At 43.0% G+C, this 13,623-nt stretch overlaps 1 protein-coding gene across 4 annotated transcripts in view; it reads right to left on the reverse strand.

The window, feature by feature from the left end:
- FAF1 (Fas associated factor 1) overlaps positions 1-13,623 on the reverse strand; it is a 189,686-nt gene that overhangs the window by 24,987 nt on the left and 151,076 nt on the right. For all 4 annotated transcript variants that reach the window (XM_068163852.1, XM_068163851.1, XM_068163850.1 and 1 more), the window contains one exon: positions 12,391-12,479. In XM_068163852.1, the coding sequence (XP_068019953.1) occupies positions 12,391-12,479 (89 nt within the window). The remainder of the gene's footprint in view (positions 1-12,390; positions 12,480-13,623) is intronic.

Consider the following 13,623-nt stretch of genomic DNA (forward strand, 5'->3'; position numbering starts at 1 on the left):
GCCAGGACAAACGAGTTCCTAAATGCCTCAAAGCTGACTTTGGCTTTAGAAATTACAACTCACCTAAAGCTGTGTTTCATTGCCATGTAACAGAATTGGTGTGTCCAAGCTTTGACCTGAAGGCTGGACCTGGTACTGAGGCTCTTTACCCTGCCATCTATACCAGGGCCATGGCCAGTGCAGTCTCCTTCTGTGCCAGACACATAGGAAGAGGGTCACTGGAGGGGGATGTGTGGGCTGCTGCTGGGGAGGTTTTCACTCCTGCAGCTGACAGTTTGGATGGTATTGTAATAGAGAAGGACAGACTGTGGTTTAGAGGATGAGGCGGGATTTTAATTTGCAGGTAATGGCTTGCCTTGTCAGAGGGCCTGCTCCCAGGTCCTTCCTTGGTAAAAAAGCCTTCAGGAGGATCTATCCAGGGTCATGACTATTAAACATCACACAGAGGCCTCACTTGACAGTGTTAAATATGATACAAAAATGGGAAACTTGCAAGTCCTGCTCTGAAGCATCTCAAGTGGACAAATGCAGGCAGACAAGAAACATGAGGTTCACGTGCTGATTTCAAGTCAGCAAATCTAGCAAAGTGTCTTATTAATGAACACAGCACAAAGAAATAAAGGTTTACTATAAGTACAGGAAGAATCACCCCGCATGGTGGAGGATCAAGAACTGGATATCCCCAAAAGCTGGAATAACTGCTCTGGGGTGATGTCTGATAAAGCAAAGTGTACAATCAATAGCTTCATACTCTGCCTCTGCAGCCAGAGACAGCATCTGCTTCCCTGCGCTTACTCCTCTCACGTCTTATAATCCTTGCAGAGCCCTGCAGAGGTTGCACTGGTCTCTACAAAAATCAATAAGATTTAGCTGTGAGACTGCTGGTGAGCTCAGCACAGTCACCTGTAGTCACCAGTAATACAGCACTTGCACTGCAGTAATCTGTCCCCTGTATTTCCTAGAAATTAAAGACTACTACCTAGTGCTTCTTGAAGAATTATGTTAATTTTCCCATTCATCTGCAAGGGAACTTAAAGGAATTACTTTCACTTAAAGGAATTACTTTGCAAAGCGATCGATTTTCTCCCCAGAACTTCCCTGCTTGGCAAAAATTCATTTCTAAACGGGAGAAGCACACATTAACTGTTATTATCGCGTCATGCAAACATGCCAACATGTTCTTCAAACAAAACTCTTGACCTATTAGTGGTTAAAAAGCTCTAAAGTAGCACGTGACCACATGAGGAAAGAACAAATTGCAGGAAAAGGTCTACAACCTCCTGTTGGAAAGTAACAAGATCTTTTTAGAGGAAACTCTTCTTCCTTACAGAAACAGGACCTAAGATTATGCTGCAATCAGTGTGTCCTAGATTTCATTCACAGAAGAGAAGGGCAACGAAGTTGGTGAGGGGTTTGGAACACAAGCCCTATGAGGAGAGACTGAGGGAGCTGGGGTTGCTTAGCCTGGAGAGGAGGAGGCTCAGGGGTGATCTTATTGCTCTCTACAACTACCTGAAGGGAAGTTGTAGACAGGCAGAGGTTGGTCTCTTCTCCCAGGCAGCCAGTACCAGAACAAGAGGACACAGTCTCAGGCTGCGCCAGGGGAGGTTTAGGTTGGATGTTAGGAAGAAGTTCTATACAGAGAGAGTGATTGCCCATTGGAATGGGCTGCCCGGGGAGGTGGTAGAGTCACCATCACTGGAGGTATTCAGGAGGAGACTTGATGGGGTGCTTGGTGCCATGGGTTAGTTGTTTAGGTGGGTTGGACATGATGATCTTGTAGGTCTCTTCCAATCTGGTTTATTATTATTATTATTAAGAAACCATCACTTTGTTCAGTGAAGACATGAGTAGAAGTAATTCTTTCCTTGCTGAAAGGACAATAACCACTGAATAAGACATTTCCCTTCCTGGCTTCTCTGGACCTTCAAAAATTAACTCAAACCTGACAGAAGAAACTACCCTACATTAATATTCAATTTCTGAGCAGGGAGGGTATTGATATAGTCAAAAGGAAGAAGATTTCAGGCAACCTGCATGAGGACAAGCATAAAAAAAAAAAGGTAATTATTTCAGAGAGAATCTATGTAACATTCACGTTTTGCAACTTCATGTATCACACCTAACTCAGCAGAGCAACTGAATTTCAAAGGTCACACAAGTCCAGCAATGCCCAAACGATTAGATGCAACTGTTCCAATGGCCAGCCTGATCTAGTGTGGGGTGTCCCTGCCCATGGCAGGGGGGTTGGAACTAGATGATCCCTGTGGTCCCTTCCAACCCTGACTGATACTATGATACTATGAACTCTCCTTCCTTCATCAAAGATTGCAAAAAACTAACACAGAGTTACTTTAATCTACAAAAACACCCAGCCATAAACCAAAGAAACCCAGAAATGCCCAACCCAAAGCAAATAACCCAAAGCAAAAAATTGTGGAGTTATAAAAGCTGTTAAAGCTCCCTTAGAGTTGTCAGAAATTGAGTGCTGGCTTTTGTGTTTATATTTTACCAACCATCTACAAGACTCTGGGAAGTTACTTGTGATGAGCTCAGGGCTCATTTACCTACAGAGAGCGTCACAGAAGAGTTTTCTAAATAGGTTTCAATCACATAATCTGGATGCTGACTGCAAAAAATACTGACACTATAGATTCTACAACTAGAATCTAAACACTAATTCCAGGCATTTAAAAAACCCCATAAATTCCTTTCCTCCCTATTCATTGCAGTTATCATCATCCTAATAGTGGATTATGAAAGAGATGTCAGGAATGTGAAGAATTACTACGCATGACTGCCTGGTCCTCACAGAACTATGTGAGGCACATCTCAAAGTAAACGACCACACCACTGAACTTCACACCGCGTTGAAACAATTCTGTTCTTACGGAAACAGACCTTAAAAACCAACCTGAAATCCAGATTTCTTTAGGTAAGAAGCAGAGGTAATGTGAAATGTGTCTTTGTACTTCCTTCTGCGTTTTGTTAACGCTGCTCTCGCTCAAGGGGAAACACCTCCTCTATTGAGATGATGGCAAATTTGTAATATACCCTGGTCCAGAGTTACACCTTGGACAAATTTTAGACATCAGATGAAGCAGTTCCCCTTTTTGTAATGCAGTTTATTTTAGTCCTCTCTTCCTCTTAGAGAAACCACACGAAGTATGAGGATGACTCAAGCTCACCAGAAAGCAACAAAAGAAATTTCATAATGGTGACGGGAAAAGCAGAAGGGAGTATTCTGCAGAGAATCTTTCATTGCACTAACAAAGGCCACATGAAGAAAAACAGAATAGCCATACCACTAGGAGTTAATTTTTAAAATCTCATGCTATCCATCAACAAAACTTTAGGCAGCTGGTAGCTTCCCTGTTAAACTCTACATAAATCGCAGCAAAACTGCCATCTCCATTTTTCAAGAAGCCGAGGTACAAACAGGTGTTGACTTATCCCATGCCACTTACAAAGCTTTCATCAGAACCTGGAGTTATATAGCATTTTTTAATTCCCCAGCAACCACCGAAGGCTGGTGCGAATGCAAACCATCCACATCAGTTGAGTACTGTGTCCAGGTTCTGGGCCCCTCAGTTTAAGAAGGACATCGAAACACTTGAGCGTGTCCAGAGAAGGGCAACAAGGCTGGGGAGAGGCCTTGAACACAAGCCCTATGAGGAGAGGCTGAGGGAGCTGGGATTGTTTAGCCTGGAGAAGAGGAGGCTGAGGGGTGACCTCATTGCCCTCTACAACTACCTGAAGGGTGGTTGTAGCCAGGAAGGGGTTGGCCTCTTCTCCCAGGCAACCAGCACCAGAACAAGAGGACACAGTCTCAAGCTGCGCCAGGGGAGGTTTAGACTCGAGGTGAGGAGAAAGTTCTTCACAGAGCGAGTCATTCGTCATTGGAACGGGTTGCCCAGGGAGGTGGTTGAGTCATCGACCCTGGAGGCATTCAAGGGGAGATTGGACGTGGCACTTGGTGCCATGGTCTAGGCATGGGGTCTGTGTTGATAGGTTGGACTCGATGATCCTCGAGGTCCTTTCCAACCTAAGTGATACTGTGATACTGTGATCCCCGTGGTCTGGGGCATGGGATGAGAAGACAACTCTCCTTTGCTCCTTAAAGGGAAAAAGGATCTTTTTTGCTTTCTCATTTTGATAATGCAACAACAGGGAGGATATTAATCCAATGGAAATTTGATAGTTGGAAAAAAAATATTTGCATTTACCCACAGAATATGCTCTTCAGGTACAAATTGCCTTTGCTATCCTGCATCTTACAGATGCGAAGTCATAACAAAAAATAGTGAACACTTACAAACTAGCTACAACGGACGAGGTGAAATCTTCCCTTGAGTAATATCCAGAGCTACAAGACTAAGACAAATTTACAGATAAGGCTGAGAAGAAATTCAGAATAACTCCTTCCAATAATTCTTCCCTAAATAATTTCTGAAGTTACCCCTGCAGATGCAGGATGATGGAGGAGATGGATTCCTGCCTGCATTTAGGACAGCAATGCCTTCTTTTCCTGCAGATTCTATAGGGAAAATAATACACAATGCAGTTGGCTCTTTGGATTGGATGTTTTACTGGAGAAGTCAGCATTGGCTCTTCTGGACTTTTTTCAGTTTTAATTTTATCACTGAGTTTCTGAAGGTAGGATTTAATTATCACAGTATCACTAAGGTTGGAAGAGACCTGGAGGATCATCAAGTCCAACCTGTCACCACAGACCCCATGACTAGACCATGGCACCAAGTGCCACGTCCAATCTCCTCTTGAACACCTCCAGAGATGGTGACTCCACCACCTCCCTGGGCAGCACATTCCAATGACTAATGACTCTCTCAGTGAAGAACTTTCTCCTCACCTCCAGCCTAAACTTCCCCTGGCACAGCTTGAGACTGTGTCCTCTTGTTCTGGTGCTGGTTGCCTGGGAGAAGAGACCAACCCCTTCCTGGCTACAACCACCTTTCAGGTAGTTGTTAGAGGGCCAGGAGGTCACCCCTGAGCCTCCTCTTCTCCAGGCTAAACAATCCCAGCTCCCTCAGCCTCTCCTCATAGGGCTTGTGTTCAAGGCCTCTCACCAGCCTTGTTGCCCTTCTCTGGACACGTTCAAGTGTCTCGATGTCCTTCTTAAACTGAGGGGCCCAGAACTGGACACAGTAACCCTAGGAATTTAGTTCTGCACCTGATTTCTCTCAACAAGCTGTTATACTTTATTTCCCACTGCCCTTTGGGATCAGTTTTACTGTGAGGTAAAACTGAACGAGACAGAACTTGAGAAGATAACCCTGAGCAGAAGATGTTTCTCAGAGCATCAGCAAGTAAATGGCTGTTACAAGAAAGAAAAAAGAAAAAGAATGAAAAAAAAAAAAAAAGAGAGAGAGAGAAGTGTATTTAGAAATGCTGAATGCTTATCTGAAAGACAGTTCATTTCACTGAACCACTCCTGAAACGAAAATCTGCAAATGCTTAAGGCTATTCATGGGAGCGTTAAAGAGAAACACCCCTTTGTCCAAACACAGCACTGCAAGAAAGGCATTAATTTGACTCACTAAGATGACAGACTTGCACATTGTATAACTTACACATATATGATGGGGCTATATGGAAGAAAAAAAGCGTACACAGAATGTGTTAGGCATATGGGAACGATGAAGACAAAGCAAATGAATGTTTCTGTGGTGTCAAAACCACAGGTGGGGAGGCTGGATGGGGCTGAGTGAGGGAGCACAACACCACAGAACTACCACAGGATCCTGCCTGTCTGTATCAAAGGCTGAAAGCCTGGCAACAGACACTTATTTTTGAGAATTATTTCAAGTGACAAGAAAAAACCCAACCCCAAACCCTTCAAGAAGCAGTCCTGCAGTGACTTTCCATTGGAAATGAGCCAGCCAGTCCTGCTACATGTGCCCACCCAGGCTGCAGACCAGGGAGAGCTACTGTTTATCAAGAGAAACTAAGCAAATGCTCTAGTGACTGGAACCATCAACACGTATAGCCAAAAAAAGCCACCTGCACTAAAGATATTTTCATTTTATCTTCTTTCTTTCCTCTGCCATTGCCTTGTATTTTGTCAAAGTTCAAAACAGGCCACCAGCTCTCGCAGGCGGCACCGGCGGCCGCTGGTGCATCGGCGCAGTGAAGTGCACAATGGGGGAGCCGTTGTTTGGGATGCTATCATATTACAACTACAAAACTGGAAAATTTAATCAAATAAATTTTGATTACTGTAGTTTAATTAGTTATAACTAGTAATAATTAGTCGATGTGCTAATTGGATTTTTTTTGGAGGGGTTAAATCACAATCTTCGTTAGATGGGCTGTCATCACCGTAGTGCTGCTGCGCTTTGGAATTTAATGAATTTCACGTATTTGTTCTCATAACCTCCTGTTGTGCAAATATTATATACCATGATACACATGACAGTGTTAGATGGAACACATATTATCAAAAGGGATTCAGATGCTTAATTTCTACTGATTTTAATGGGAGCTTCCATCCCTAAACAGAAAGTGCAGGGGTCTGCTGCACGGCTGATGGAAGCGCTTTGGCCACGCTCTAACTGGACAGCACAGCCACAGGCAAGGAGTGGAGAAAAGCAATGAGTCTAAAGGAGGAATAGACCAACAGACCATGGATTAGGAGATCATGCACTTGCACCAGTCCTCTTTAGCTTCCTGTCTGGCTGCGAGATATATCTTTGGAAGACGGAAGAGAAAAGGTGTTGGAAGCTAAAACCGTTAAATGATCATATCAAAAAGAAGGAGGAAATCCCTAATGTTTGACAGCAGTGAGGCAGAAGAGGAGGAAGAAACAGTCATACCAGGCTTCTCACTGCAACCTTATGGAAACAAACCTTGGCCCCTAAAGCCCCATCTAACACAAGAGAGTTCTGGGATACACAGGCAGGCATATTTTGACAAGAAGCTGTGGCTGGGAAAAGAAGGTGAATTATTGTTGCTGTTCTGGAGGGTTTTTTCTTTTGGATGTTTTTGTTTGTTTTTTTTTAATCCCCATCCAGATATTGGTAAGGAAGGACTTCTAGCTTCCTCACAGAATGTTAGGGGCTGGAAGGGACCTCAAAAGATCATAGTATCATAGTATCAGTCAGGGTTGGAAGGGACCACAAGGATCATCTAGTCCAACTCCCCTGTCAGAGCAGGATCATGTATACCCTGGAACGCCTCCAGACAAGACTTGAATATCTCCAGAGAGTGAGACTCACACTGTAGCACTGTCTAGGAAGAAGAGAGGTGTCACCTAAGAACAGAGAGCAAAGATGGTGCCTCTGCAGGTCTACGTTTTTGTACAGCTTATCTTCAGTGATCGCCTATTAACTACAGTTTTTCCAGTTTAAGAATGTTTGTCTGTCTTTTACACAAAAGAACACAGTGTGTCAGCAGACACAATTTAAAGTGAACTGAAGGTTTTAACAGGTATTTGTAAAAACATGAAGGTTTTTGAAGCAACTACGAGTATCACAATGCCACCTTGAAGTCTAACCTGAGAGCAGGAGCGCTAGCGTTGCGTAACGGCAAAAATAAACACGGCGAGAGACCTACAGTTACTGAAATGTGGACAAGTTGGACCAGCTGTGTAACAGTCAATGCTTCTACAGTAATAAACCTTGACAGCAAAAATAAAAAGAATGCATTACTGAGGCATCATCAAATGAGCCCTGTCATTACATGGAAACTCCACCCTGCATAAGCTTGTCAAAAAGTGTTACTGTAATCCTTTGAGAAGCCTCCTCCTCAGGCAATGGAGGGAAAAAAATTGTTCGGGATCAGCCCAGAACAGGTGTGCTGTGCTGCAATGCCAGGATTTAATCACGTATCTCTTCACATTAATCTCACAAAGGAACTAACTATTTGTGCCCATCATGTCACGCTGAGATGATTATTTAACTATCCAATTAAAGTAAGCAAGCCAAGGGGGTGTTTAAAACCAGACATTCCAGGGCGTGTAATATTTTACAATTATTATTTGCTTTCCTAAGTCCAGCACCAGGCATTGACACTAAAGAGGAACTGATACCACGCGCTCTTTTCAAAGCCAGCCCCTGAGAAATCGCAGTTCACACCTCAATCAACAGGGGCAGAGGATGGTTGTCCTTGCTCTGGTACACCCTCTCAACTCACAAGATAAACTCCTTAGTGGCCTTTATCTGCCCTTGTCAAACACCCAACCCCGCTGCCTGAACGGCAGTTGAGGTATCAACGTTTGTAGTGTGGGCCAGAGGAGACAACATGGTTAGAAAAGGAAAATGTGTCCATCAGATCTATGAAGTCATTCATGTGGCTTCAGAGGAATTCTCAATACACAGCCTGAGGCTGGTCTTCAGACCCTAGATCAGACTGCACTGACAAAGGTGGGACTGTATCCTGCCCAACCGGCCTTGCTGCTGTTGATGCCACTGATAGATTGATAGAATGGGTTGGGTTGGAAGGGACATTGAAGATCATCTAGTTCTGACTCCCCTGCCGTGGACAGGGACACCTTTCACTAGACCAGGTTGCTCCAACTCCCCTGCCATGGGCAGGGACACCTTTCACTAGACCATGTTGCTCAAGGAGTCATCCACCCTGGCCTTGAACACATCCCCAGAGGGGGCATCCACAACCTCCCTGGGCAACCTGTTCCAGCGTCTCAACACCCTCACTTTAAAGAATTTCTTCATAATCTCCAGTCTAAATTTACCCTTCCTCCCCAAGCTTAAAGCCATTTCCTCTTGTCCTATCACTACAAGTCCTTGTAAAAAGTCCCTTCCCAGCTTTATTGTAGGCCCCCTTCAGGTATTGGAGGGCTGCTATAAGGTCTTCCCAGAGCCTTCTTTTCTTCAGGCTGAACAGCCCCAACTCCTGTAGCCTGTCTCCATAGGAGACGTGCTCCAGCCGTCTGATCATCTTTGTGGCTCTCCCTTGGACCCACTCCAGCAGTTCAATTTCCTTCTTATGCTGGGCCACCAGAACTCGCCATTGGCCTTTTCTTATCAGAAGCAAACCATCAGTACCTGCTGACCACATTTTATTATTTGTGGCTTGTCACTACACCAATTTAAGTAGCAAACTTATAAGAACAGGCAGCACAACAGCTAGACCATGTATCTACAGTGGCATGTCACCAGTGTGGTCCAAAGGAGGCAGGAGGTTTCCAAAATGTCATCTGAGCAACTCAGTTCAGGGGCAGCATGCAACCAGTCCAATAATTCATGACTGGCCCAGAAGCTTTGGAGGGGCAGAGGAACAAATGGGACAGCAAATTGATCTTCATTTAAGAAAGCCTGGTAGGGAAAATGGGTGACTAAGATACACACCAGTGCCCCTCAAGACAGGTACACTGGATGACTATGGGTATGTACATGCATCTCACTGTTTTTAAGGTATTTCTCTGGAGATTACATAAGAAAAAGCTTAATCAAACACCATGTAAAAGATTAAATCCAATTGGTGGTTAAATGATGGTATTTTAGCACTTGACATTGTAGGAATATGCCCCAAATTTGTCTGATTTGAATTTTACAAGGCTACACCAGCAAATTTTACTAATACATAGATACAAACACACAGGATTTAGCTACCCATACTAATACCACCAGCTAAGGAAGTGACTCCCTTTGCTCAGGTGACACACGTCAGCAATGCGGTTCTCAGTACCTTAACTGCACCACTGGCGGATGATCAGTGACAGGGAGCTGGCTGTAGCGCGGTACCTGAACGGCTATAGCCACCGTCAGGGTGAACAGCTGTACCCTTATCTGACAGCGGTAACAGCCATCCTACACTGAAACAACCATCAGAGGGCACTGTGAAACACGCTGTGCTAGGCAGAGCTGTGCCACAGCAGCGTTGGAAGCTTTCATGTGCGTGCAAGTTACAGCCCAAAGTGGAGAAGTTCAGCTGCACAAACCAGCTCATTAGTGATTTCATGCTGCTATTTACACGCGTTCCCAGTTCTGCTTCTCTCTCTCTCTCACACACACACACTTCTGTTCACAGCAAAGCCATACAGATGACTTCTGTTTGTAAAAACACAAAAGACTTCTGCTTATATTCTTGTGGTTTTATGGTGACTTAGTGTTGCTATTAAGAAAACAGTAACAGAAACCGGATTCTGTATCCTGTTTGCTACTGAAATATTTGGGAAAACCTTCAACCAATTGCAGCAAGATCTTTAAAAAAAAAAAGAAAAGGTGCTGATGTTTGAACACTTGAAGCTGTCAAGGACAAGAAAGCTACATGTTACATAGCAAACCACAGAAAGATAGTGTTCTTTTTCTTCAGCTGAAAGCTCTCTATTGAATGCAGGCTGCTTGTCAAATATTGCCTTCTCCGAAAGAGGAATGTCATAAAGTGGGGTTATTTTTTATATTTAAACTTCCTGCTCTAAAGGCAAAAGAGTCCAAGATCTCCTCTTTGGTGTGCTTTTAACAAGTGGAGCCAATGTGTACGTAAATGCCCTGTTTGTGTACAGAACCCACAGCATCTGCAAATCTGCCTCCATCATTCTTGAGATTTGCCATTAGTTCGCTGAACATCAAAGTGTGTTAGGAAAAGCTCTCTTTTGGGGAACGAAATGCCATTGGGTGCTCTCAGTGGCAGAAAACCAAAAGGAAATGTGAGAAAAGACTACAGAAGACTTGGACAACAGCAGATTTTAGGGGAATGTATACAAATTCCTTTTCCATTCTCCTTACACAGATACAGCACTTGACGAAAGAAGTCAGGAGACATCCATAGCACCACTGTAGGGACATGCTACTGCACTGTCAGTGCTCTTGGGCACCCAGCTCAGGAAGAACCCAGTTCCCATGTCTGCAATCACGGCCTAAAAGCTACTGAGTTGTATCTCTCTTTAAGCTTTATTTCCATTACATTCAGATCACTCAGTAGCAAGCCCACTTGGGTTTTATCCTCTTAGGACAGGCCTGTCACTATCTTACCTGCCCTCACTTTCTTTCATAAATACAAATGTCTCCTGCTCTGGACAACTGTTCTGGTCTCTGGTTCCTGCCTGTGTTCCAATCCTATCACTCCTACCATTAGTTCCTTCAGGAGGAGACTTGACAGGGTGCTTGGTTACATGGGTTAGTTGATTAGGAGGTGCTGGGTGATAGGTTGGAAGCGATGATCTTGAAGGTCTCTTCCAACCTGGTCTATTCTATTCTATTCTATTCTATTCTATTCTATTCTATTCTATTCTATTCTATTCTATTCTATTCTATTCTATTCTATTCTATTCTATTCTATTCTATTCTCTTGCCCCTTACTTGCTCTTGTCTCTCTACCTTTACATGCTTTTCTTTCCTTCTGGTTTGTTTATTTCATTACTATTTTTTAAACTTTCCTTTCTACCACCTTTTATAGTTTTCAGTTCTGAACCTTTCTTGGAACTCAGCAGTGATGTGAATTTTACTGTCTTATTAAAGCATTAAAATAACCCCATACTGTATGCATTCCTGTTAAAATGCAATAAAAAATTCAATTACATGGTGCCTTGGATTTTTGTGGTAATCCTCGTATTAAAATTTGTGTTCAGCATTAACAAAATTAAAGTCAATTTCTTTACCAATGAATTACAGGTAGCATAAGTAAAGAAGGAAAAAAAAATTAACTACAGCTCTTGTGTGTCTTTGTATTATGATAAACATAATCAGTAAATCTCATACTAATGAGATGTAAGATTTAAATGTGAAGAATGTGTTTAGTGAATTATTGTCAATCAATGCCTATACAACAGGGTAAGAATAATCTTGAATGGCAACACACCTATTATTATAAACTCCTAAGCACTTCATTACTTCAAAATGTCACTCTCAGTTTATAGAGTAACAGATAAACATCTTTCAATTGTATACTTCCCTGTGCCTACCTCTGTCTAATTGCAACACTGTTTTGAAAAGTCTCATCACCACTTACCCACTCTGCATTGTTCTGAATGGTGAGTCAGCACTGGCAGAGCTCTGGGTAGGGCTGCTTTTCAATCTCCTTTTAAACTTATACAGTTAAGATATATCAATTGATCTTTGGTTTTCTGTGACTCCTGTGACTTGGGAGCTTAGTCACTGGGAAATAATCTGCCACTTGTTTCCTCGTATGAGCACCCTAAGCTTCTGTAATATCACACTGAATGTAAATGATGACTCATGACGAATACTCAAGAAAAGGAAACAAACTGAAAATGACAAGACCAAGAAGAAGTTTTTTTTTGAGGCCCAAATAAATATACAAAGGAGACAACATTTTTAATTCCTGATGATAGAAGAGACACTAAAACAGATCATACCCAACTGTACCGGCTAAAGAAAACACCTGGTTAATTTTTCACCCCCAGTGAATTGTGGAAGCCCATAGGCATCTTCAGTAACTTCCAGCACTCACCTCATCCTTTATATCTTCCTGCTGCTGGGCACTGAAGATCTCCATTGCAGCCATCAGCCTCATCATTAGCTCATCCACTGTTGTGTTACCTAGCAACAAAAGAAGGTAGCTGAACTTCCTATCATTAAAGTTAGTAGACATCCTTTTAGAATTAATCCCTAAGAAATAGCCACTCTTAAAAAACAGAAATAAATGAAAAAGAGAGTAGAAAATGCAAAGTATCTCAGCAGAATGCTTTTCATTTGCCTTGGTACTGAAAATGCAAATTTGTTTACACAAATGTTAGTCCTAGGCTAAAATTTTAGGTGGTTCAAATCTGAACGATTACTTTTGTGCTTGAATGGAATAACTCTATTTTTTGCCTCCTCATCACTGATGTTACAGGAAATGAATGTATCTGAGGCTCCCTGACATGAAATTGTATTTTATAAGTTTCAGAATTGCCAGGTAGAATCAGGGAGACTGAAGTAACTGCTTACTCAGGTAACAAAAAGCTGGATGTTTCTCTTCCTAAACTGAAGAGTACACTATCCATTAGAGCCACTTGTCAGAGTAGTTAAAAGGCCTTAGACCATGAAAAGTTGTTGAAAACTATAAACTCTGTAACACCTGCTAGCCTAAACAGCCTTTGCATCACAGCAGAACCATTGAGAGTTAGATTTATATTAGAATAGAATAGAATAAACCAGGTTGGAAAAGACCTTTGAGATAATCGAGATAATTGAAATCAACCTATCATCCAATACCATCTAATCAACTAAACCATGGCACCAAGCACTCCATCCAGTCTCTTCCTAAACATCTCCAGTGATGGTGACTCCACCACCTCCCTGGGCAGCACATTCCAATGGCCAATCACTCTTTCTCAGAAGAATTTCTTCCTAACATCCAGCCTAAACCTCCCCTGGCACAGCTTGAGGCTGTGTCCTCTTGTTCTGGTGCTGCCTGCCTGGGAGAAGAGACTAACCTCTGCCTGGCTACAACCTCCTTTCAGGTAGTTGTAGAGAGCAATAAGGTCTCCCCTGAGCCTCCTCTTCTCCAGGCTAAGCAACCCCAGCTCCCTCAGCCTCTCCTCACAGGGCTGTGCTCCAAACCCCTCCCCAGCTTTGTTGCCCTTCTCTGGACACGTGATGCTGGTCAAAATTCTTAAAAGGAGTAAACTACCCAGAAGCTACAGTACCACTAAAGAAAACAAAACCGTCTCCATAGTTTCCAGCCCCAGGAAAAAGTAAA

This window comes from Melanerpes formicivorus, unplaced genomic scaffold, assembly GCF_026170545.1.
Source record: "Melanerpes formicivorus ecotype bairdi unplaced genomic scaffold, bMelFor1.0.p_v2 SCAF_75, whole genome shotgun sequence".
In the NCBI taxonomy this organism is placed as follows: domain Eukaryota; kingdom Metazoa; phylum Chordata; class Aves; order Piciformes; family Picidae; genus Melanerpes; species Melanerpes formicivorus.